This window comes from Taurulus bubalis (assembly GCF_910589615.1).
Source record: "Taurulus bubalis genome assembly, chromosome: 15".
Classification (NCBI taxonomy): Eukaryota; Metazoa; Chordata; class Actinopteri; order Perciformes; family Cottidae; genus Taurulus; species Taurulus bubalis.
The window spans coordinates 15,373,598-15,399,788 of NC_136603.1; the positions used below are offsets into that span (position 1 = coordinate 15,373,598).

Sequence of the window (26,191 nt, forward strand, 5' to 3'; positions counted from 1 at the left end):
TGAAATACCCATGTTGGTGATATTGGAGAAATGCTTCCTGTTTGTTCCTGTTGTGTTTCACAATAAATACAGAAAGGTTTTGATCCTTTTAAAACAGTGTTCATAGATTATCTCACAAAACAAAGTGTTGGGAAAACCATAAACCTGTGTTAAACAGAGTGCTTGTTATGGAAATCAGAACCACATTCAAAACCCAGTGAAGTTTGGACAAGAGTGTGGCCAACATGGCAGAGCAAAGTGACATCTGGGGGGTGGGGGCGCTCCATAAAAACATAATTGCTGCACCTGCCGGTGAGCTAGACTTTTAGGGTATGTGTCAGCAACACTCATCCTCTCACACACACATATACACACATGTGTAAATACACACATTCAAGCACTCGCCCACACAAGCTCCCACACATACAGTAAATCTAGAAACACAAACCATTGCGCACGCACATGTACGCACACACACGCACACACACACACACACACACACACACACACACACACATACATACAAACTTGCAGCTAATTTTTTTACACATTATCCGTCTTATTTAGAGAACACATTTTCTTCCTGTATGAGAGAACCAGAAACAAACACAAAGGATGAACATTAGAAAGAGAATATGATTGTGTTATTCCATAGTCAGCCAGTGCAACAGAAACCATTAATTGGAACACAGTGTAAAAAAGCGTAGTGAGAGAAAATCAGCCACGGGGAAGCCGACCTTCCCACTCAACAAAGGCTGTGGCATTGTCCCCTTTCTATTTAAGGGACTGGATGAGTCCCTTAGGATGTCTGTTTGTTTACTTATTTATTTGTTTTGATTGATTTGTGTGTCTTTTGTCTCAAAGCGTCCCACATTTATGCTATGCAGAATGTCCACAGGCACACAGCTCCCGCCGTTCGCAAAAACCGTGGCTGTATTATTCCACATCGGTTGCCATGGTGAGGGAATCCCCCACCCCAACAACCTCACCTCCTCCTGGCAGCTCGATCACTCCTCGCTGGCAGGGCTCTCCTCCAGAGGCGTGATGGCGGGGAGGCCCAGTCCTGTTGCATTGTGGGATGCAGTGAGGCTGGCAACAGTGTGTAGGAGGACGAGGACCAGCAGGCAGAGTTTGAGCCGGCTGTTACACAGTCTGCAGGCTGCCGAGGAGCTGAGGGAGGTACGGTGCTGGCACGGCGGGTGAGTTCTTTTCAGGGTCCCCCGGGAACGGTTGTCCACTTTCGAGTCCCACCACACATCACAGCACTCTGCTGCAGGTTCAACACCTGATGGATAGTCCTCCAGCAGCCCTGGGGGTTGTTTTGGGGGAAGGGTGGTGGTGGAGATATAAACAGTAAGCTGACACATTCTCCCAAAGATGTTGCATGTAGCATGTTTTATAAATCCTGTACTTGCTTTCTGTCACAAAAAGAGCATTGTTGCTTGTCCAGCGTTCCCCGCAAGCACTGCTTTGAGAACCAAAAGACATAAAAGACAATAACAACAACGGACCTCAGTCAGAATACATTTTTATGAACTTGATGTTTCTTGAGATTAATTAAGATCTGAAAGCACCGTGGCCAAGACACTGCACTGCAATTAATAAGGAAACACAAGCAGATCCAAATATTTCATCCGCATATCAGTATAGTGTCTCTTAGAAACATATTTAGTTTTAACTCAGGTTTTGTTGGATTTCAGTGTTTTTTTTATTTGCTTGTGTTTTATTTATTTAAAGTTGCGAGCTGAAACAATTATTTGAGTCATTAACAGACAGAAGATTAAAAGAATAAATAGTTTTGTTAATCAAAAATCACTTTTCAAACACAAATGCAACAAATCCAATAGTTACAGCTTCTCAAATATACATATTTTAAGTATTGTATAATTGTAAAATTCATGTTTTGGGTTTTTGATCTGCTGTGTGCTTAGGAAAATGTTAAAATATTCTGACATTTCATAGATACAATTATTATATGATTAGTCGGTATTGGCAATAATGTTAGATAATGCCATCTTACAATACTCTAAAGTTTTAAAATGTGAGGGATGAGATTTTTTTGAAATGGCGATCAAATGTTTTCTTGTTTGTGTTTCGTTCATTTCATGTGTGTCTCAAGCTGCAGTGCTGTGAGCCACATCACAACCAGGTTGCATTGAATGTGTGATTTCTTTATTCTACATGCTGCTGCGACCCTGAAGTCTCTTTTATATTCTGCACAGCAACATTATCGCCATAACTGTAGACTTACTTTGTCAACTAGGCCTCCAGATACACTATAGAAGTACTTTTGATGTTTGAATTTCGCATACGAATTGTCCAAAAATATACTGTATTTTGTACATTTTTAAAGAAACACAACAACACAAAATACATATTAAAGATGAATTCAGTATAGCACAACACATTATGTGTTTAAATATATTGGACTGACATGAGGACTGAAATCCCAAAAAGCTAACTGACACTCTCTACACTGACATTATAAGCAAAGGGGTTTGTCACAGACTGTGTGCATGCTAATGTGAAGAGTGAACTTTGAATAAGTGCGTGCCCACTCAGCACAGTTTGACTGTCAACAGCTTAACTGTGACAAGAGGAACCATATAATTACAGCAAGATTGTGACAATCATCTGTGACCGTGTTTGCAAGGTTTTCGACAAAATACACACATAAATGCAGAGGTGAAAGACGCAACCTGCAAGGGCTGCAATCACTCTTTTCATCTCACTCACTTACTTTATACACAAATACATATATATTTAATACAGTACATCGGCTTGTGTTCACAGAGCAGAATGTACATGTAGATGTCACATGGCAAAGCCCATTGAAAGGCCAAAACCAATTCATTGATCCAATTAACTAAATAGTATCTGTGGAGTCAGTCAAAGTTTCTTCAGTTCCGATGAACTCTAATTTATTTTTGACTCAGTCACCTTGTTGCCAGACATTTCATTACGACAGCTGAAAATAGTCCCTGACAAATGTGCTCATCGCTCCAGTTTGAGTAACATTAGCCTTTTCTTCTTTTTCTCTCCAATGTAAGTGTGTACAGTATGAATGGGCTTGGAGCTGAGAGTCACAGATAAATAAAGAGGTAAATCAGAAACTATTTAGAAAGGGAACAACACAATGTTGGTTCTTGAAGTAATAATAACAAAAATATAGAATTCTGCCAGCATTATCCTTACATTTCAAAGTGTCACAAAGACAGCCATGGTCAGTATTCTTCATAAACAAATGAATCAGTTTAAATGCTTCACAAATAAGAAACACATACAATACTATACATTTCTTCCTCCATACTGTACATTAACGTAACCTGATGCTCAACATGAACACCAGAGGGCAGCACCAACATGTGATGTAAGTGTGCGTCTTTCATGTTGAGGGGACAACAATCAGCTCACACTGTATTAGTGCGCCCACTCACTCATCTTCCATGTATGTGGAGACAAAAACCTGGTCCTGACCAGGTTAAGCATTTATTAGGATTCAGATGTGTGTGTGTGTGTGTGTGTGTGTGTGTGTGTGTGTGTGTGTGTGTGTGTGTGTGTGTGTGTGTGTGTGTGTGTGTGTGTGTGTGTTTATTGCTGGAGATAAGCACATTCAGTAACACAAACACTGACCCACAGAGTGCTATTAGCTGTTCAGTACAGACTGAACCTGCAGACTTATTGTCACAGTCCACCATTGAACAAATGCCTCTTGGAGCTGTGAGTAATTGGCCAAATGTGTTGTTATGCTGTATCACCCTGTTAGTCTGGTGATTAAAAAGAACATCCTGTAACTGTAAAGTCAAGTGTTTCCTGTGTGACCATCAGAGGTGCGTGTTCTATTGAAGTATCGTTGAGCAGGACGCTACGCTCACTACGTCCTCACTATTCAAACAATATTGTACAATAGGTCACTCTACTGTGCACCAGGTAAAATAAACCTGTTACCCAGCTGCCAATCCCAGGATTTGGGGAAGTAATGCTCTTTCATCCCTCAAACAGTCAACAAAGTACGTTTGTGTCAGCTACTCAGTGGAGCTGTGTAGTACACTGGGCAGCTGTATGTACTTGATGCCAATCTTTAAAATAAGGTTTCAAGAAATCAAGCACAGGGGCTAAAAACAAACAGAAGAAAGCACAAACTGTAGGATTTTTTTTGTTTTGTACCTGTACATATAAAACTGGGGCTGCCTCCATGAATGAGATCCTCATTGTCGGGCAGGATGAAGGGGCACCGCTTCTGCACCTCCAGGCAGTACTGACCACAGGGGATTCGCTTACTGCAGTGCAATTGGGTGGTCTGGAAGTACTGAGAACACAGCCAGGGCTTATAAACCATCTAGGACAGAGAGACAGAGAGGTGAGGGCAGGGGGAGGGGAGGGGGAAAGACAGGTGGAGGGGTGCAGAGAGAGGAAATCAATGAGTTAGGGTGGGTTGCATTGGATGAAACGCATACACACATGCAGACCCGCGTGTGAACGTGCATCATCGATGACCTCTACAGCTATTGATTCACACTGAGCAGATACCCTGCTGATCCTGATATCCACTGTTTAATGAATGTGGCTGTTGCTGGGCAGTCCTCATGTTGTTAGTCAACATACAGTATTACCCAACATCCTCTCAAGAACACCGCAGCGTCAATGTGTAGCCGGCTGTGAATGCATTGCATAATTTTCTTGAGTGATCCTCAAATAAACAGATGTTTCATGAAATAATTCCTGATTAAAATGTAATGCACCAGAGGGTTCAAGTCACAATGTATACTGTAATTCTAAAGAAAATATATTAGTACCCTCACTACTGTTATCACTCTCAGATGAATGCAGGGACTAACATTAGATCATAATTAGATCATTGTTGCAAAACTGTTCTGAAACTATTTCGAATTTGGTTATTTAAAATGAGAATGAAACAAACTCCATCGAGTGAAAGAGACCATGAGATTGGTTGTGGTTGAAAGGTTTGGAAGAAGCTACTAAGTGGGCATTCAAGTATCAAAACACGGAATTGGAAGACCTATCACTTCCAAATAGACAGCTCTTTTAATACAATATCAAAAGTAGACAACAATCTAAGTTATTAACAGTGTCTGATGCAAACACAGCAGGACAAATAGCTTTTTTTTTTAATTATCACCAGTTCACTAACGTTTAACAAACACGTGTGGATTGGCAGCTGGGTAACAGGTTTCAGTGTGAAAAAAAAGAAGCGTATTATATGTGAGATGAGCTCAAATACACAGTGCATGGTTAAAACAGGGCCTCTATCATGTAATGTTGGAGTTTGTTTATAGTAATTTATACAAATGCTCTCACCCATTTTCTCAACTCTACAAGTGCACAAGTGGGGAAAAATCATTTACTTAGCACTTAATTTGTCTCCTCTCCTTTAGTAAGCTAGTCGCCTCATGTGGTATAATCATCTGCAGTAATTTACTGGTACTTCCTGTGAAATACTCTGGACCGTGGGGCCGTGGGGCAAGCTAGCACCTGCTAAAAGCTAATCATTGCGCCTTAAAGATATAGATCATATTAGTATTCCCCAATAGATACTGACTGTGCATGTTGCTATTATGGTTGTGAGCCATAAAGAAGAGATGAGCGCAAGATCGATATCAAGATGTTGGTATTTGTATAATTGTAATCTAGGGCTCATCTAGGTGACACATATATATATATATATATATATATATATATATATATATATATATATATATATATATATATATATATAAAACACATTAAAGAGGAAATATAGACATGGGCACAAAATGTAATTATTTTGGCAAAAACGTACGATTCAAACATGCAAGTAGACAAGTGACGAACAAAGACTTAATGGGATTGTATAAGTATAAGATGTAGATGTTTTTATAGTTGTAAGATGTAAGTATAATGTAAAAGAGAAGAGAGTTTGAGAAAAGGTATTGATGGTACAAAATGAATAAATTATATCCTAAAGGTTGAATAACAGACATGGCAGGCTGTGCTTTGGGATAGCAGAACTGATGTTGATAATGGTATGTGGACTTAACAGGGGCTATCATTTCCTTTTGCATTACTATATGTGGCAGAGTCAAAGACCTCTCACACATTCTGTCGCTCTGTATATGGCATTAGTAATGTAATTGTGTGTAATTTTACACATATTTCTGCATATCAATAGAGAAAATTTCAAATGTAATATGTGAGTCAAACAAGAAAAATAAATGGAATACATTTGGAAACTATTCTTAGAAATTGTCAAATTGAGTCGGGGCATATTACTGTAAGTTAAAATGAGAAAAGTTTAACAATTTGCAATACTGTGACAATCATTGACCAAAATAGATCAGATAGGCAGACAGACAGATAGATGGATAGATTGATAGATAGATAGATAGATAGATAGATAGATAGATAGATAGATAGATAGATAGATAGATAGATAGATAGATAGATAGATAGATAGATAGATACTTTATTCATCCCCAGGGGGAAATTTGTTAAATATGCTTTGTGCTACTAATGGACACTCAGATGTCACTTTGTAGCATCAGAAATGGACCACACAATTATATCATAATGTAAATATTGCTTCAACATAGCAACTGCTCCTCTGAATTATCTGTCATGCTCATTGTAGACTGAGAGGCACATCCTATGTGCATTACTAAACATGTGCACATACTGGCATTCTGCACACATGCACAGATACTGTACAGTAAATTTCTGTGCGTTAATAATTGGATTTCCAGTTGAAGATAAGGTTGGTTCCCGTTGACACCGCACACACACACACACACACACACACACACACACACACACACACACACACACACACACACACACACACACACACACACACACACACACACACACTGCCCTTCTCTCTAATCTACCGCTGCATGAATGTCACAAATGAATATGTTTCCACATTACCTAATGTCACATCTTGTACATACAGCATTATATAAAAATGTTTAAATTACTTGTGAGATGTATGTGTGATAATAAGTGTCCATGTACACTATATGTGTGAGAGTAACCGGTTGTCTTTTGTATTTAGCTTGTGCAACACATTTTCCACCTCATGTCCTCCTATACCCGGTGTTTGGACAACTCCTCAGCATGTACTTGTCAGCAAAGAGGACATGAAGACACATTGCACCAACAATGTCACTGGCAATGAGTGTCAAGTAGTGTCTGTTTTGGGGTTGATCAGGCATTTCACCTATCCGTTTCACATTTCTTAATGGTAAAGCTTATTTACAAGGACAAAGAACTACAGTAGGTTAAATCAAGGTGACACCGAGACCATGTGACAAGAACAAGAAGGGGCGGGCGCGTCCTGAGAGCCTGCCAGTCAGCACAACGTCCGTGTGAAGTGAACAGATGTGGTGTGGAAACCACGTCTCTTTTTGGCCCTTTGCCACACAGTCGTGTCCTTTTGCACTCCGTCCCAGTTAGAGACGCCCACTGATGATGCTGCATGCGAGATCTCACAACCATCAGTCTGCTGTAGACCCATGACTAGTAATTTGTTATTGTGCTGCCAAATTTCTGGGAGAAAGACAGCAAGTGAGAGAGATAGGGAGGAGTGTCATGATAGAGATAGTCGTAGGATGGACTTTCTCTCAATTATGTAATGAGAGTGAAATACAGCTTTCTCCTCAATCACCGACTCAGTGATTTAGAGGTCAGCCAGCTGGCTCTCAAATTTTTATTCTCTTTTTTTCAGTCAACTTTCACCTACTTTTACACCTCCCATTAACTTTTCCTGGCTGAACTCCTGTCATTGTGTCCACTTTACCATTAAGGGTGTGAAGTTGACACAGTTTCACAATTCAGGCCTCATGGATTGATTAGCTGTGATGATTTTATACATGAAAAACCTATCAAATGTATTTTCAAACAACGGCGGCAAACTGCAATGTATGGATCACAACACTAACTGATTACTTCAATATTTATTAATCAAGGGTAGCCCACAATTATTTACATCAGTGCAATGTAAATATGTATTATACATGGCAAATAATCACAGAATTAGTAATATGTTAAAATGACGTGCCGACTCGTCATTTTAATATCTCGTCATCTCTAGGCAGGCTGACTCCATCATCACAACAACAGTCATGCTCACCATTCTTTAAATTTAGGAAAATGACACAGCACATCAATACATCAACATAGTTGTGTTATATTCACTCTGTTTCTTTGAGTTTCTACTGTTGTCAATCACTCAATATTTACATCACTCCTACTTTGCTGTTTTTCCATCATTTCCTTGCATTTATGTGTGCTGAAAAATGTATATTGCTATGGATAAAAGCATCTGTCAAATGAAGGTATAAAAAACATAATGCATGTAAATGAATAGATATAATGTCAAATAATATCTTCATGGAGAGGAAGAACAAACATTAACTTGCTAAGGGGACGTTCACACCAGACGCGACTTTTAAAAGTGCAGTCGCCTCTAAAACGCTTTGGCAAAAACGCGGCGGGCAAAACAGCCCGGTGCGCCTGTGGAGCGGGCCTGCGTGCGCAACCGGGCGATACACACTGACATTGATGAGCTGTGCGACTCTGCGCAAGGCGCTTGAAATTTGAGAATATTTCAACTTTTAGGCGCGCCGATAAAACGCTAGAAAAACGCGATGCGCGGCATTTAAAAGCGTGCCTTTTATTTTTTATATTTAAAGGTGGTCTGAGTTGTTTAAAGAGAGATATCGGCAGATAAGAGACGTCATGTCTGCTCAGCACAATCCCACACAGAGTCAGTGCTTGTTGGAACAGCACAAGTCAGTTGAGCTTGTGGCTGAAAGACTAAAAACACTCTTGTGGTCAAAGCAAGCAGAACGTTTGCTTTTGACATTTTAAAATAAGACAATTGAAAAGATTTAGGTTTTACTACAAACCAATCTGCAAACTCTTCAATATTATATTATATATGACTCAATATTGTTGTTACATCCCAGCCCCCTCCCTGCTCTCCACTGGTTTGCTTGCCTGTTGTTGCCTTGAGTTGAGTCTCATCTGTCCTCTGGATTGGATTATTTCATAACGATTAGGCTAATAAGGTTGTAATTGATGGAAGGCCCTATCCTGCCCTGTGGTATTGGTTATAAGTGGCCTCGGATGGCCCTGCCGTGTCAGAGCCTCATCTGTAATGTTGTGGTTGTGGTGAAACTGCTGACAGAAGCTGAGGGAGCTGGTAGCAACACACCAGATTACTGCAACTGTTTCCTCTTCAACATGCAGTACAGTTCAGGAGCGCTACAGAGACAGACACACAAACACACGCAGAGTCTCATGAGCCGCCGTGTCAATTACAACGAACACAGCCATTCACTGCTTCACTGCAATGAGGGTATCCGCTATTTTTGTATCCTTTTTTCTGCTCTTCTTATTTAAATGATCCTCGGCTTGGACCAGGACAGTACAATAGTCTGGTATTAGCATACTTTTAAATTGTGTCAGACTGGGACATAGGTAAAACAGAGGGAAATTATAAAAAATCTGTCATTGTCTTTGCTGTTTACCTGTTTTCACAGGAATATAAACCTACATTTAGTCTCAGAGCACTTAATGATGTTAAATGTCCTGCTGCAAAAAGTACTTTACAGTCAACAAGCACAGCTAAGAACATCTTTAGAGACAGAAAACGCAAATGTATCCTATTCACTATATGTTAAAGAACTACAAATGGTGATAGTAGAGCATTCTTTGGGATCTGTGATTTTAGCAAATGTTTAAATATTCTAAGAAGAGGCATTTCAAAATGTAATTTTGGATTATTGAAATGAAATGGACCCTATGCATGGTATACTGTCTACTGAAGAAAATGTAATTTCCCCAGAAGCACAGATTATCATTCTGCAAGCTCTCCACAGTGTTGGATGAAATGAGCAGTCCATTCAAGCAGTGACAGAATGGCAGTCCAAGATGTAAGGGGTCAAATAGAGGTCCTGCTTTAGTAGGAGCCAGCATGTAAACTATCACTTTAATTCCTACAGCAGCACTAGCTGCAATACCCCATGGGATTTCCACTACAAGATGGGGGCTGAGGGGTCAAATTGCAAAGGTTACACCAAATATATTCGAAAAAACAGCATCAACATTCACATATGTAAACAAACGAGTGTGCATGACTAAACGCGGCGGTAAGTCAATGAATGTAGCCAAGCGTGAACTCAAACAGAAGGAAAAAAACAAACCATGGGTCGCTGCAAGGAAAGTGCATGTATAATAAATGCAATATCATTGCAGAACTACCTTGCTGACTTAGGAGATAACGTTTCATTGGCTGTAATCTTCTTATGTGCAATTCCATTTATGTACAGCTATAACAGGCATGTGTGTATGTTGATTAGCTTGGGGCGCCAGCACCTGGCAAGCATAAAAATAGTGTCAACTGCAGATTTAAAGAGAATATGTAACGTAGCTAATGATCTAAGCAACAACCGGCAAACAAACAGGCAGGGTTAGCCCAGGTGGAGAAAACAAAAAGGCCTTGGCAGCAGACTGAAGCTGCAACACAATACATTGATTGGGAGAGAAGTGGTGCAGAAAGCACTAATGCAACTCACTGAGAGGCACCTATTCAATTACATTCAGGTTATATTTGAATGACTATGTGCACACATGAGGTCAAATTATGACCCACCTGCTGTTTGTGGCAGACAACAGAAACACACACACACACACACACACACACACACACACACACACACACACACACACACACACACACACACACACACACACACACACACCCCTCTCTTATCTTTTATTATGGGCTGCTCCTTTGGCAATACAAGTCATGCTAATATTATAACCAAACACCAAGGGCGCACATTCTTATATTGAGTGAGGTTATTAAAAGGAGAATAGCGCTAAACAAATAGAGTGACAGGGGGGACGTGTGTAAAAATAGAATAACCTCCGATTTCAGACAGCATCATGTTCACCAGACTGTTATGCTGAGACACCTGACAGGCCATGTTTCAATGTAGTGAGATTCTCAGTAAAAAGGGAAAAATACCACAAGCTTTATGAGTGTTGAATTGCAAAATAGCAGCAGGACAGGGACACATGAAAAAGGAATGAATGACAGATACGGTCATGGCAGTATGTGAATTAATAATGAAAGAGCTGTTCACTGCCTACAAGTGAGTGTCAGGTGGTGCAGCCTTTGAGCCGATCCGTTTCAGGTCCTACTGTCAGGATGTCATTCCCTCTGGACCAGTTGATAAAGTTATCACCTAGCTCCCATTGCACACACGTTTATATTTATGAACTATGTGAGAAAAAAATGTGCTGTGTTTGAACAGTGAAGTGCCTGGCATTGTTACTTTATGAAGTAGATGATTGTACAGTATGAAAGACAACAAGTCACAGTGGTCCTCTGTCTGCTCCAGTGTGGAATTCCCATTCAGGAGCCAAACAAGCACAGTGCTAAAGGACATACCCAAATGGTTTACACCTGAGTTATTTGGGCCTTATTCACAATGCACCCTCAAATGCTCTTCCTGCCCCACCAACATATAGTATCTCCCCTTCACCCCAAATTAAAAACGGTTATCTAATATCTGATTGGTTAATTCGGCCCTATAAAACATGAAGACGCAGCTTTTCAGAAGCACTGGCTACCAGTCAAACAGCTGGCTACTAGGGGTGGAGTGTTATTTGTTTAAGTAGCAGAGCAATCGTATGATGCATGTACATGGTCAAGTTATGTAACCACAGTACAGTAGTTTACATACATTAGTCAACTATAACTGACCACATGATCACATGTTACATGGACTTTATGGAGGAATGGTGTGTTCATAAATCTGCAGCCTCTGAGAAGAGATATATGAGAATTATTGCTAAAATCAGAAGTCCAAAACATCCAATATAAACAAATTAATGATTTCACCAAATCAATGTCTTTACTTTTCTCTCTGTAACGTAAAAAAGAAAAACACATCCTGAGAAATGTTCTGTTCGGAGAATGACGTTCTGAAAGAACATTTTGTGAACATTAAAAAATAAACGCTCCGCAAAGGTTCTGAAAACAACGACCTGTGTGTGAAAGTGAGGGAAACCATAGATGTGAAAAAGTGGATGCTTCTTCATACCTCATATTTCATGGGATACCTGGGTATTATTTAAAATCATCAGCTGCAACTGGTTGACAGCTTTCAATTTCTGTAGCAAAAGGACCAAAGAGATCTGGCTGGCATCACTTTTCACAAGTCAGTAAAGAGTAGATGAGAGCTATTTTAAATCAACTAAGCGTCAATTAAAACTGCAAAAGGTTGGTAAATGTAGTAACTTTACAATCATAGTTATTGCTGATTGCTAGCTCCCATCAAGTAATAAGTAAGAAACATTGTTGTAATGTTATTAATATAACCCTATCATTGTTAGGCAGCTGATTCCATGCAAATCAAGAGTATGATCATGTAGTCTTGGTATTCTAAACCCTAAAACCTCTCTGTAAAAAGAGAATGTCAGAGAAAGGTACAACCATGAGAAATGATGGATGTGAGGATGGCGATGGATGAAGAAGAAAGTAGACATTTTCTCCAGGGAGCACATCCATATGAACAAAACATTTGCCCTTAAACTCATTTTGTTGATTAATCGAGGTTATCTGGATGTAATTCATCGGCCCTGTCGCACTAATAATTAATTTGACAAAGATAATTATCAGCAAGATGGAGCTACTCTGAGTGAGAGTGATGAATCAACACCCACTGCAGTTATCCGCCTGCTGTGAGCTGCACTGGGCCATGCTTGTATGCATGTGTGTGTACCTGCACCTCAGTTATCAACTATTTTTGCCTCCGTGGGGTCCCATTCCTGCATCACAGCCATGTAAACCTGTTTAATACTGCAAGTTATCAAAGCAACAGACAACGGTTCACCATAACCGCACAATTTCAAAGGGAAATCCCTTTCTCTCCGTGGAACTGTTATCTCTCCTGCTGCTGTACATGACTCCCACCACCCCACCCCATCCCACTCCCCTTGTCTCCCTCTGCAGTGTGTACTGCAGCAGTTGGATGAAAAATGGCCCGGAAGGTTGCCAGCAGAAACACAACAGATATGCACACTCAAAGAAACACACGGTGCTATGTGCTCTCCTTCTGCTTGCTATGTTTTTTATCTTTTTTACGGGTAAAGCGAGCACACGCAGGCATGTAGAAAAGAGTTGGAGAGAGATGACGGTGGTGTCTTTATAGGTCTGTACAGTGTTGATATCCTACAGTTGTTAGTAGCTTGTTATCAGAGGGCTTTCCTCGCACAGGGGCCACTGACAGCCATGTCAGGATCGGATCACTCACCATTTAGCCCATGTCCTAATTTGGTCAGTTTAATACCTTTTTGGATAAAAAGAGACCAAAATCAAAGCCTCACCAAAGATATAGATAAAGTCAGAATGAAAGAAGGGAGGCATCTTCAAAGTGTGTGGATACAGTTTATCTCTGCTTCAGTTATTAATACTTTGATTTTGTGAACAATTTAAGACTTAACTGTCAACTCGTTGCTTTCTGTAAAGAAGCTAATGATTCCAAGGTCACACAGAAACTGCACGTCAGTGTCCTATTTGTGTTCCAGTCAGCAGATCCTCCACACTGCTGCCACTGTGCTCAAGCTCTACATTTATGCATACATCAGTATTCAGTATAATATATTTAAAAAAATGCAAAACAATTCTGAAAACATTTAGCTATTTAAAGATAGCATCATAACCACGTTCAGTGAGGCTTACAAACATGATTTTCTTTCATGCAGGAAACTGTGTTGTTTTTTTATTCTCACCATTTAAAAGTCACTCACTGTAACCTTCTCACCTAGTGTCCTACCACTATCACTTTTAGGCTGATGAAGAGCAGATGTTTTATAATGATATGCTAGCTAGATTAAATTCCGTTTGATATAAATTAATACTGTATAAAGCGCTGTCAATGTGAGGCCTGGATGATGTGAGATACAAAAACAAATACTGTATTCTATGAACGTGCTATTGTTGCACATAGAATCTCACACACACACACACACACACACACACACACACACACACACACACACACACACACACATGCACAGGCACAATGTCTTGGAACACAGCAGAACATCATAACTAACTGTTTAATTATCAGAGCTGCAGGAGGTACTAATAATGGAGGTCTTGTCTGGGCAGGTCCAGCAACAAGCTAGCTGTGAACCCAAGAGCTGCTAGAGTACATCACACACACACACAGACACACACAGACACACACACACACACGCACACACAACACACACCACATACCCTGTGTAGAGGCCGCTCTACTGACAATATATTTGATTTTGAACTTTAATAATGCCAAATCTCGCAGAGAATTGAACATAATTTTATCATATTCCATGTTGAAGGCAATTAAATTAAATACTCAAGTGTTAGAACCAATTACCAAAATTGCATGATTTCACAGTGATCAAATGAAATTGTCAACAAATCATTTTATAATTATATTTGATCAGCCTGACATTTATTTATCAACAAGACTTTTAAACAAGTTGATTTTGGCATCACCTCATTTAATTTAGTATGAGATCATTGTATTTCATTCAAACCGACATCTTACCATCCATCAATGTGATGAATCCATGCACCTGATAATGAATGTATCATTGAAAATGTTGCATGCATACTTGCAATGGGGCACAATACATTATGATGATCTCAAACCGAAACTATGGATTTAATTAAAACGTCTCTTGAAATCTGTAACATCTTTGTTGCTATTCACATACCATGTGGACAAAACCCACACAATGCATTTGAGATGGCGGGACCAAAATCTGACTGAAATATGAATTAGTAATGAGTTGGGTTAAATAATGTGACCCTAAAAGCAGCCTCAAATTAAAGGTGTTAGTCATAGTAATGGTAGTAATGATAGTAAATCTAATCAACCACAACTACACAAAAGCACTAGCTTTCAATTCTACCCCTTATATCAGATCCGGCCCTCATGGTGCACAGCGTACACAGTGGTTATGCATAGTGGATATGTATACAAATATAGAGCCTTTTTTGTCTATGAATTAAAAAAGTAAGAAGCTCCCACCTCATGCCTGGGAAGCTGCTCCTCTAACCAATATTTCACAAAATTCTGATGTTATACAATGCCCAACAGGACCAGGAATGACAGTCCTTAAACACATCATACCTGACAGGAAACTGATGTGTTTATTTGGGGTATTTTTGGAACAGCTCAGGTCAAACAAAATGTGCTTTGTCAGCAATGCTTCTGAGGAGATCAATTTGGAATAGCATTATCCCACAAAGGAAACTCAAGGACAGTGCTCCATGTTATGTTTATGTGTATGTGTTTATGCATGCACACGCTCACACAGGTATACAGTGGGGACGCACACAGGCATTCACACACATGGAACTCAGGCTCTCTCTACTGCAGCTGTTGCAGTTTGAACCATCATATAACCTGAAGCTTACAAAGCAGTGCACTGATCAAAATAAGCGTTCCATTGCCACAGAGGAAGATGTAATGGTGCTCATTCCCAATGGTTCAGGGTCTCAATAGAGGCAGAGAGGTCAGTAGTGTTTGTTTTGACCTCAAGGAATTAATAACCCCCCATATCCCTCGGTATGCCTTCTCTTGTCACTCTGCCTACCTCTCCTCTCGTTCCCATCTTCACTGGTTTCTCTGGCTACAGCGGGGCATCTGCTAAAAGATCCCTGATCTCTCCTTTTTCACACATTCCTCCTCATCCGAAGCACATTTGTACACTGAGACTACTTTTTTGACTCTTTCTAGCAACCACACTACAGCACACAGGTAGCTTCTCTTCTCTGCCATTGGTACCTCATTGTTTACTCTCTGTCAAAGCTTTCCATCTTTTCATGTTCTCTCTGATGTTTTCTTTTTATCGCACATGCGGACGGGAAAGTGGGACAGGCTTGGCCAATGTTTGAATGCAGGACAAAATTAGAAAGGAATGGTAGAATCCGATGGGGTCACATCGTCTGGGCCAAGCCAGAGACTTAGCTGTTTGCTGCCCCCAATTAGACTAAAAACTACAGGCAAGAAGTCTGAGTCTGATATATTCAACCAGGCCACATTCCGCCCCTGTGCTTCTATCTGTCAGAGAAAGAAAGGAAGTGGGAGAGCAAGAGAGAAATTGGGAGATGCAAACATTAGAAGAGGAGGAAGGAGAGACTGAAGATAAATTGGTCAGCCCTCCCCTCCCCCACCCTTCTCCCTCCCTCTGCCTCTCTATCTCGGGACTGCTGTGTGCGAGACTGCAGATAGATTCTGATGTTCTCATTTATGTCTTAATGATTGGGTTAGTATGCAGCTTGTGCTCTGCAATGCTGCGCTTAGACAGAAAGCAAGATCACAGAGGCACACAAGTATACATGGGCACGCATACACACATACACTGCAAGATGAGAGGATTATAACAGAGATCTAATGCATGCAGTGGCACATATGTAAATGTATGTTGGAACCAGAGATTACACTATATTTTGCAAAGCACACTTGGTATTTCAGCATTAAGTCATATATATCAGTGGGAATTCTGCAGTACATTTTTGACTGAAGGGAGAGCACAATATATACTAATGGCCTTAGAGTGCAATCAAAGGGTGGATTGAGGTAAGAGAGAAGGCGGATGACAGAGAGAGGTTGTTCTTGTCATGACATGTCATCATGGGGAGTTAATGCTTGAAATTTCAGGATGAGTGTCCTTTTAGTAAACAGCCGTATCATTTGAATATTTCATTGAGGACAATTACTAGCTTGTTTATTTATTAATCTGATCGCTGCTGCCAGAATAAGCTGCAGCTCTGTATCGTGGGGAGAATGAGTGTTTTTGCAAGCACAGGAGAGCAGAACAGATCAGAACAGAGCAGCCCCCACACTGCTGGAAGGCCTACTGCAGGGAAAAGCATCACATTTACAATGAATTATAATGATGGATTGAAGAATATTATCATTATCGAGTTCAGCATGGCCTTATGCACCTAAATGCAGACGCAGTGTGTATCCATGACCACCATAAACTAGGTGGAGAGCTGCACTGCTCTAACAAGAAAACACTGAAAGCACAATCAAGCTATGAATGAAAAGCCAACATTTTACAATCACACAAAGTAACAGACCGTTTGCTAAAGCCCTCCCACCAAACAACCCTTGTCCAATTATAGCTGAGCAACTGTAACTAGGCACAGTAGGCCTGCCAAGCTTTTGGTTTCTAAAGACTGAAGGATGAAGTTATCAGCTCTGTCCTTAAAAATGTAAACATGATTACAAAGAATCATAAACATACAGGTACATACGTGAGATATGACCTTTGCATTTAACCCCTAAGCGTTTTAGGAGCAGTGGGCTGCTGTTAAACGACTGGGGAGCAACTGTGTTCAGTGTCTCACTCAAGGACGCATTGACATGCAGTCAGCAGGAGCCGGGGATCGATCCGAGAACCTTCTGGTTAAATCCACTGACCCACAGCTGCCGTCCTGGTATTAGATTCGAGGGGGGTGTCACCAAAATTACAGATTTAAGTAGTTGGTTCTAAAAGCCTTTTCTCATACAAATGAAATATATAGTTTCAAACCTAAATCTAATATTCGTGTTGCTTGAACAAGTCATCAGGTATTTCTATATCTGAACAACATATTAATCATACTTAATTTTGCAGATAGTCGGGCTAACAAGCTGCTCCTTTATCTCTGTGTTTTACACATGATTTTTCCCCTGAAGATACTTTTGACATGGGACTGTTAAGCTTTGGTCTTTTGTCTTTTTGCATCATACATACACAACACTGAGTTAACATAGCAAATGCAGATGAAGACCCTCTTTTATGGTTCTCATTTTCATAGAGTCAGCTAGAAAAATGTATAATTCACCTAGAGATGGAGTTTTCAACTTACTGTGTGTACTTTGTCTAGCTAGCTAGTGTTTAGGTTTAATGCTAGCATTGTCATCACAACTGGCAAAATCAAGAGTCGGCATCTTAAACTTAAAACCCTTCTTTTGTCTACTTTTGTTTTTTGATCCAGGACCTGTTATCACAAAAACAGCCTACTACTAAATCTGTTGTGCTAAATGTACAACCGGTGGTAAACTGCAGCCTTGCCAACAATAACTTAAGGCGGCACATTCCTTATTTCATGGTAACAAATAAATAAAAACAGGGGATGAGAAGCAGGACAAGATGTTGTTTTCCAAAAGCAGCAATTTTGAAGATCAGTCAGGATAAATCAACGCATAAAAGTGTTGATTAACTGTCTCTGCAGAACAGCAGGAAATTATAAAACTAAAAAAACTAAAATATCTGACTGATGAATGAGTATTTTTTTTTTATCTGCTGAAAAATAGATCTGAACTGTATATGCACAGAAATTCAATATGTCTCAGGTGAATGTGGACCATATGTTCAGACCAAACAATGACAGGTCCATTAATCTAAGTTACATATCCCATTACAAGAGGCTGTGTAGCAACCATGCTGCGTCCCAATACCTGCTGGCTTATTACAACTCAAGGGCCCACTCAAAGCACCTCTCTTGTCATCTCCTATCACCTACACCATGGTATGTAACAGAATACCTATTTTACATCCAGATAATGGGCGAGGGGGGAAGAGAAAGGTGCGCTGTGGTGTTTCAAGGCTTCTTTCGTCACATCCAATATTTATCTGAGACAAGAGCATGGCTGTAATTCCATTGGGCTGTGATAACAAAATGGACTATCTAATAGCGTCATTGGCTGGGAGAAAGCGAGCCTGGGGGCCCAGCTCACCGCTGCTTAGGGGAGTTGATGTATGAGAGGATGAGAGGAGAGCAGACGGGCGGAGAGGAGCTTAGGGGCAGCGGCAGTTTCCCATAATAGCAACACTGCAATACCTGCAATACCCATGATCCCTATGTTGTGTGTACAGTGCAGGTTCTACATAAATGGGGGTGAGTGGAGCATGTGTGTGTGTGTGTGTGTGTGTGTGTGTGTGTGTGTGTGTGTGTGTGTGTGTGTGTGTGTGTGTGTGTGTGTGTGTGTGTGTGTGTGTGTGTGTGTGTGTGTGCGTGTGTGTGTGTGTGTGTGTGTGTGTGTGTGTGTGTGCTCTTCATAATCCAGAGATTTTCCACTCTGCTGCCTCTATTGTGAGGAGGAGAGAACACAGGAACTCTTGGTGCACTCTGCTCCACTTCCAAACACCAGCTCCATGTAACAAAGGCTAATACTGCACTTCAGCCTCATCAAGTATATGTGTCCTCTTCAGCACTAATCACTGTCACCCACTCACAGAGGGCTTGCTTAATGAGGAATGTTCTCACCAATTGTCTGCAGTGATAAAAGTGCAACACTCTTTTCTGTGCACAGCAATAATAGATAACCCATATCTCGCTTCAATAATTGATATCGCCCCCCGGTTCAAGGTTTGCTCAGCTGGACATTAGAGCTCAGGGCCCTCTCACATAAATCTTTCAAGAATAGGGGTTTGTGCCACGCTGAAGTAGGATAACAAGTCAGCTTATGTGACTGTATTCATTTCCGAATTAGCTACGATATTCTGCATTTCTATTATTATTGCGAATCCCATTTGAGACCAAAACCATAAATGCCCTCGTCCGTCTCTCAATGCTTTCTGACTCACTGTGTCTGTGGCTCTAAGCCCCAAGCCCATTCATCTCTATCGTGTTGTAAACATGCCTGAATACGGTATACACTTTCATTAAAAATAAAAAATAAAAACTATGCTAAGAAGAACGATGCTGATCGGTCAATCACAGCAAGCATTTGTTTGGACAAGATTTGTATTTTGTATCACAAATTGTGTTTGTATATGTGTCCCTTTGATCTAGTTTAGTTAGTATGTTTCCAATGAATGACTGTAGTCTTTAAGAAATGACTGAGATTTGATAAATTATTCATGTGAAGGCTCTTCACTCTATAAACTAATTATTAAGACCGTTAATGTTCTTTGTAGACATTTGCTACAAGGTTTGGACACAATCATGTGCTATAAGGCTATGATAATTCACTGCACTGTTCCAAATAATCTCAGTGAGATCTGTTGGTAAAGGAATGTACATTTGGCACCAATTATAAATCTCTCTTATTCCAGTAATCTCCCAGTGTTGCACCCACCCATTGCTTTTCCTTTTCTTTCTGACCATGGCTATTCTTCAGCCCTTTTTTCACAATATCAGTTACATTTTTCTTCACCATTTGCCATCTCTTTCATGTGGTTTTACTCATTTGCTCTTTATAGCTAATTTAGTACAATCTTGCAAATATCAGGGCGCTTAAGAATGATAGATTATGTGCTGCAGAATCATCTGAGTATGGAGACAGTTTGCTGAGTCATGACAATGTGTTTTATGGAATTGAAAATTTGGAGCATGTTTGTGAAGAGTCACAACCTCCAATGAGTCTGTTCTATTTGATTATGTAGATGAGTCTCTAAGAGCGTACGCAGGCTGTGTCCTCCACCAAACTGGCTGCAAAAGCCAGATTTATAGCAAACACAGTGATTGTAAGATTATGAATGGACAGTAATCAACAGCTTTTGAAAATGTAACACAGCTGCACTTGCTGTTGTTGGCACAAAGCGCGTGCTGACCTTCTCCAGGTCATTCTCTGGCAGCTGCAGATCTTGCCCTTCGAGATCCTTACCGACAACAACCAATCATTGGTAATATACTCAGTCCTAAACATCCCTCTACAAACAAACAAAGCCCACTTTCCTCTCCACTCCTGGTGTGGACTATTCAAGGAGCTCATATTCCCAACATTTGCATTTAAATTGAAAACATGGCAAGTAATTCCTTAATTCCCTGAGAATCCAAGGTCCCAGATGACCCCACTCCACAGTGTCCTCCCACACATATCTACAAGAACAGAACAATATTTTCCTGGATACCACTGTGTGCTTGACACCTCCTCTTCCTCCCCCACATACTATGCAGAAAAGGGTGTACATGCACTCATGTACATACATGAATAAAAAGACTGAACACGCTCATACACACACCAAGCCATGTTAGCATCAGAGGAGGATGTGAGAGGATTTGTGTGTCGATGACTCCTGCACTGCTGTGAGCTCTTTGCTTTCTTAGTGAGGAGTCTGTTATGTGGGCATTGGCTGTGCTCTGAGGACACACTTTGTCTGCTGCGTTCCATCTACCAGAGAAATTATGCTTAGGAAGACACAATTAACAAAATGTAGGGAGTCCCTTTCTTCCACACTGAGATGCTTTTGAATGGATTGAATCGCAGAGCTTACATTGCCAAGATACTACTTTTAAAAATGTGCTGTATCCTCATTTAAACTGTCTTATAAGCAGTTTGCATCTTCTTTATGCCCGACACCTGTTTACTGATAGTAAAGCCCTCTAAGGGTTACATCAAAAAATGGATCCAAAGGAAGACTGGAAGAAACACTTTTTTGAATGTGTCATTTTGAATATGGTGCACTGCAGACAGGAGATTTGAAGTGTCAGCAGTGCTGTCACATGTGTTTCAACCCTGTGGTAAGCAGAAATGAAATGCTCAACGGTCTGGTCTGTTCTGTAACCTTTTTCTCATATCTGGTGACTGGTTTGACGTGCAGATATTTTTCAGTCGGACAACTGACATGGAATAGATTATATGTGAATGTAGAATATGTACAGCATCAGTGTGTGGTGTCTAAGCTCTGATCTTGGTACTCCTCACAAGGAAACATCCAACCCTTTCCAACTGGTCACATCCGGACGCGTCAGGACCCGTTGGTGTCCCTTGAGTTTAGGGGGAAAAAACTACGTGGTTTGGTTGGGTAAAAGATTATTTGTTTGGGTTCAAATGGGCACATTTGGTATGTCATTTTTGACACCCTGGGAATGAAACATCAAACAGCAAAATAGCTAACCTACCCTTCCAGGGCAAAGGTAGACCCAGAGCCTTCAGGTGGATGCTGGGTTGGTGATGGGGTTTTTACAAATGCTGTATGAACAGTAGCAGTGGCTGTATGGCAGCAGTCTTGCAGCTTAAGTGTGAGCAGAGCTCTGGGTTAAGGACACTGTCATTGTCAAAAGTGTGCCTTGGGTATATGTGCACAGTGGCCATGCAGGGCTGTGATATATATGATGTGGTGCTGACCACACCATCCTTTCACATCTCACATGACTTAAACCTTCACTGCTCATGGGGACACCAAAAACATGCCTGAAAAGTTCCACAGTAAACAAGCAGTTACATAACACAGAAATGCCTGCCATCTCGCTGGTCTTTGCCATGTCAGCTTGATGACATCACAGTGGATTGTGTCATCTGTACGTGACTGGCTCCCCCCACCATATGTGTAACTTAAAAACTGAGCACATTATTAAAAGTATCTGCAAACTCTTTCAACATATGTTCAGATATACCTTTGTGACAGAACAAACACAGAAAAGTAAATTTCTCAAAAACGAGCGTGATGTGAAAGATCAACTTTAAAAAAAAGAATACACAGCAGGTACAGGACAGTTATTTTCCTCTTCACTGGAGCCTTTTCCTAAGGACTGTAAAAGATGCAGCGATGACAAATATGTATGATAATAGAGCAAAGAAGCATGTCTCTTGTGCATTCACTCTAATCCACATTATTGGGTTTGATGTTATGACTTTGGTCTGCCAGTTTACAGCCATGTCTTAATGTCTCCATCATCTGAATAAGGTCCCCTGAGTCCCCGCTCAGCTAAATGTCATCAGCATGCGAATGTGGTAGCCACAAACCTCCAGTAATTGGCTTCTGCCTCTAAGCCTTGAAGGAAAAGGGTCCTGCCTTAATATGCTAAGTAAAGATGAGCACCCTAGTGCTCTTGTGGCCTGTATCAATTATTAATAAAAGAGCTAAGAGGTCCACTCTCTGGAGTACTGATCAATGCTGAATCGCTTAATGTAGTTTAGTGTGTGTGTGTGTGTGTGTGTGTGTGTGTGTGTGTGTGTGTGTGTGTGTGTGTGTGTGTGTGTGTGTGTGTGTGTGTGTGTGTGCATGTGCATGTGCGTTTCACATGTGTAAACAAGAAAAAGCTTTTTCAGATATGTTTACTTAACAGATGAGTGCTTGACCAATGAAGATGATGAAGATGAAGATACAAATGATGATAATGAAGATAAAGGTGTCATGCCGAAAGAGATGGTGCATAAACATTTAACAGATGTAGATTAGCGTTATTCTTCATACAATGCAAACAAAATACAGCTTCAGAATTTTGATTACATGTAAATATTAAACTAGACGTGTCGGACTATGAATCGTGTAACCTGAGGTAATGTTTTGAGTGTGTTATTGAGGGTGGTAGCAGTCTGGGATTACTAATATTCTTCTTAAATAAATAACTGATCCTAATATTGCAGACTTAGTATATTTAATTAAACTACTTTTGTAATGTAGTCAGAAGTGAAGTGAAATGGACTCAGCAGCTATCTTGTGTCTTCCCTTCCAAAGGTCTTGATGGCTTTGATCAAGAACTCCACATAAATCATAATTTTTCTCGAGAAACAAAGGCCAAATTTAATTTAATTTTTTATTTTTTAACTCCTGGCCCTCTCCTTTGGCTTTCTTTGGATGGACGCACAAAGTAAACGTAAAACACCTGGAGACAGTAAGTAGCTATTATTCAGTTTGGAATTTTTACAAAATGTGATATTTGTCCTTGATTGAGGCTGTTTTGGTATCAGGTTCACACTTTAAATAGTAACTGGAGCTGCTCAATTGCCACTTTGGTTCTCACAGTATCATTTATACAAGTATAGTAAGTAAGTTGCAAAGAGGGGTTTCCTGAGGTAACTCAAAAGAAATACATGTCTCCTCAACAATAGCTGAGATTAAAAATTTGTACTGTTGAGAGGTGTGACGTGAATGAGAAGAGGATAAGAATGCAGCATGGTCAAAATCAATAAACCCGGGTGTTTTTTGCTGACAAAGAGACCAGCTGCTTTTAAGACATGTCTTGGCCAAACATCCTAACACAGCTGCAATCTGCCCATTCATTTTCTAAATGTGATTTGCTGCTGGAGCTGTTTGGAAATGTTAGCTCCAACAGCAGGTTATCACTCTCGTGGCACACATAAACAAACCAACATCACAGGCCAGCGTAAGCTGCATTGCTCCCAGGTCCTGAAGTTGATGTGCTCAAACTAGGTCTGTTTATATGATATTGTGTGTGTAATGCTTATGAGTCCTACTTTCCTTTCCAATTCATCTTTTTAATTAATTTATATATTTCTATTTTTTTTAGTTTAGTTTAATTATTTCACATTTTATTTCCTGGATACACAAAAATAGAAATGTTTAAATTATTATCCCGTGTGGTAAGAATAACTAATGTACATGTTTACCTGCGTGTCTTCTCGACACTGAGATAAACAAGCAGCAGCTGAGCCACAACCGTTTGTCTGAGGTGAAGACAACACATAGATCATAGTACCTGGGCCATTATGTAATCAAATGTGTTTTTCTGTTGATGTGTACCTTTGCCTGTCCCACTGCCCTTGTTTCATTGTAGAGCACCGCTACAAAATGACGACGAGTGTGTCAGTATCACTGGGAATTTGCCTTGGTTGGTAAAGTATTTGATTACTACATCAGATCCTGAGGTCTCAGATCCCAAGATCTAAATGATATCCTTATTTTTCTGGATTATGGCAACAATCTTCCAAAACAAATACCAGTTCCCTCTTAAAAATGTATTTCAATCCATTTCAATAAAGCTAGAAAAAATAGTGTTTGATGTTAGAGGGTATGAAGCAACTACTTTCAAGCCCTCTAAATCAGGGCCAAAAAATGTATGTATGTATATATATATATATATATATATATATATATATATATATATATATATATATATATATATATATATATATATATATATATATACATAGCATTACAGGTATTGGTAGCAATTTAAGACATTCTCCGTGACGAAATACATAAACAAAATCAGGTGAAGCAACAACATTGTACCCAGCATACACAGTACTATCAAGTGTAATAAAAAATCACAACCAGCTATTTTTTCCAGAATTTGACTGTGTGTTCCAAATGTAAGGCAAAACCTCTTAAGTGGTTTAATGAAACTCATACAAGAACTTGGCCTACACAAAACCATTAAGAGAACATGTCCAGTACTGACATTTTGTAGATAAACCAGCAACATTCTACAAGTCATTTTCAATAGAAGCCAGTGAAGTCACAAACTGTGGCCTGACACTTGTCGCTTTGGGATGGGCGTGACACGCTACGAAAACATTTAGCCGCTCTCTCCTTTTTTGTAGCGTGTCAGAGACGCGAAGAGTCGACCAATTATGTTTTAGTTTTCATCCTCCGAAACATGGTCAGATCCCAGTGCGACTAAAAGGGCAAAACTATGTAAACGAACGCTTGAGCAACATCTCAATGGCATTTGCCGACAAAGTCGCTGGTATTGGCCCTTTTGTTACTTTTGTTGCTTGTGTTGTGAACACAGCATCAGGATCACATGCCGTCACTCATGTGTTCACCTGAGGTGTCATAAAGCACCACCACCAGGTGAAAACATCTCAAACTTTGCTTTACCACCAAAATACCATACCTGCAAAATTAATGACATTTCCATCGGCCTCAGCTGTGCTTTGATTGTAGTGGCAATTATCAAATATTAGCATGCTTATGTGCTAAACTAAGAAAGGGAGCAGACCCTCAAAGTGCCGCTAGCATGACTGTAGACTCTTACTCTGGTATAGTGACCAATCCTTGCCTTCAGCTTTGTTGAAGGAGAGACTGACATTGTGATTAACTCACGTATTAAGAAATCAGAAAACTGGTCACATTAATAGGGTCAGTACAGCACATCAATGCATCTTTCAAATATTGTCTGCATACAATAATTGCTGTTTGTGCCCGTGCCTGTTTACTTGCTGTGTTCTCCAAAGCTGAGTATGAGTGAGGGTAATACATCTGATGCGAGAGAGAGACAGAGAGAGAGAGAGAGAGAGAGAGAGAGAGAGAGAGAGAGAGAGAGAGAACAAGCCAGCTATGAGACAAGAATGTCAATATACCCTAAGAGCGTTGCCTGGAATACCTAAACGTGGTGGCAAGTAGAGACACAGTAGGACAGTCTCAGCCTTGAGGTGTGTGTGTGTGTGTGGCAGCAGCAGCATATTGGCTCTGTGTGTGTGTGTCAACAGCTACCAGCACTGACGGCACT

The 26,191-nt window shown here is 40.3% G+C and overlaps 1 protein-coding gene across 1 annotated transcript in view; it reads right to left on the reverse strand.

Moving 5' to 3' along the window:
- Window positions 1-986: 986 nt before the first annotated feature.
- The window catches only part of nalf1b (NALCN channel auxiliary factor 1b), a gene marked incomplete at both ends in the record, with an annotated part of 67,596 nt that continues 42,391 nt past the window's right edge, over window positions 987-26,191 (reverse strand). The window contains 2 exons of the mRNA XM_079231392.1: window positions 987-1,288; window positions 4,147-4,318. Of these exons, the coding sequence (XP_079087518.1) occupies window positions 987-1,288; window positions 4,147-4,318 (474 nt within the window). The remainder of the gene's footprint in view (window positions 1,289-4,146; window positions 4,319-26,191) is intronic.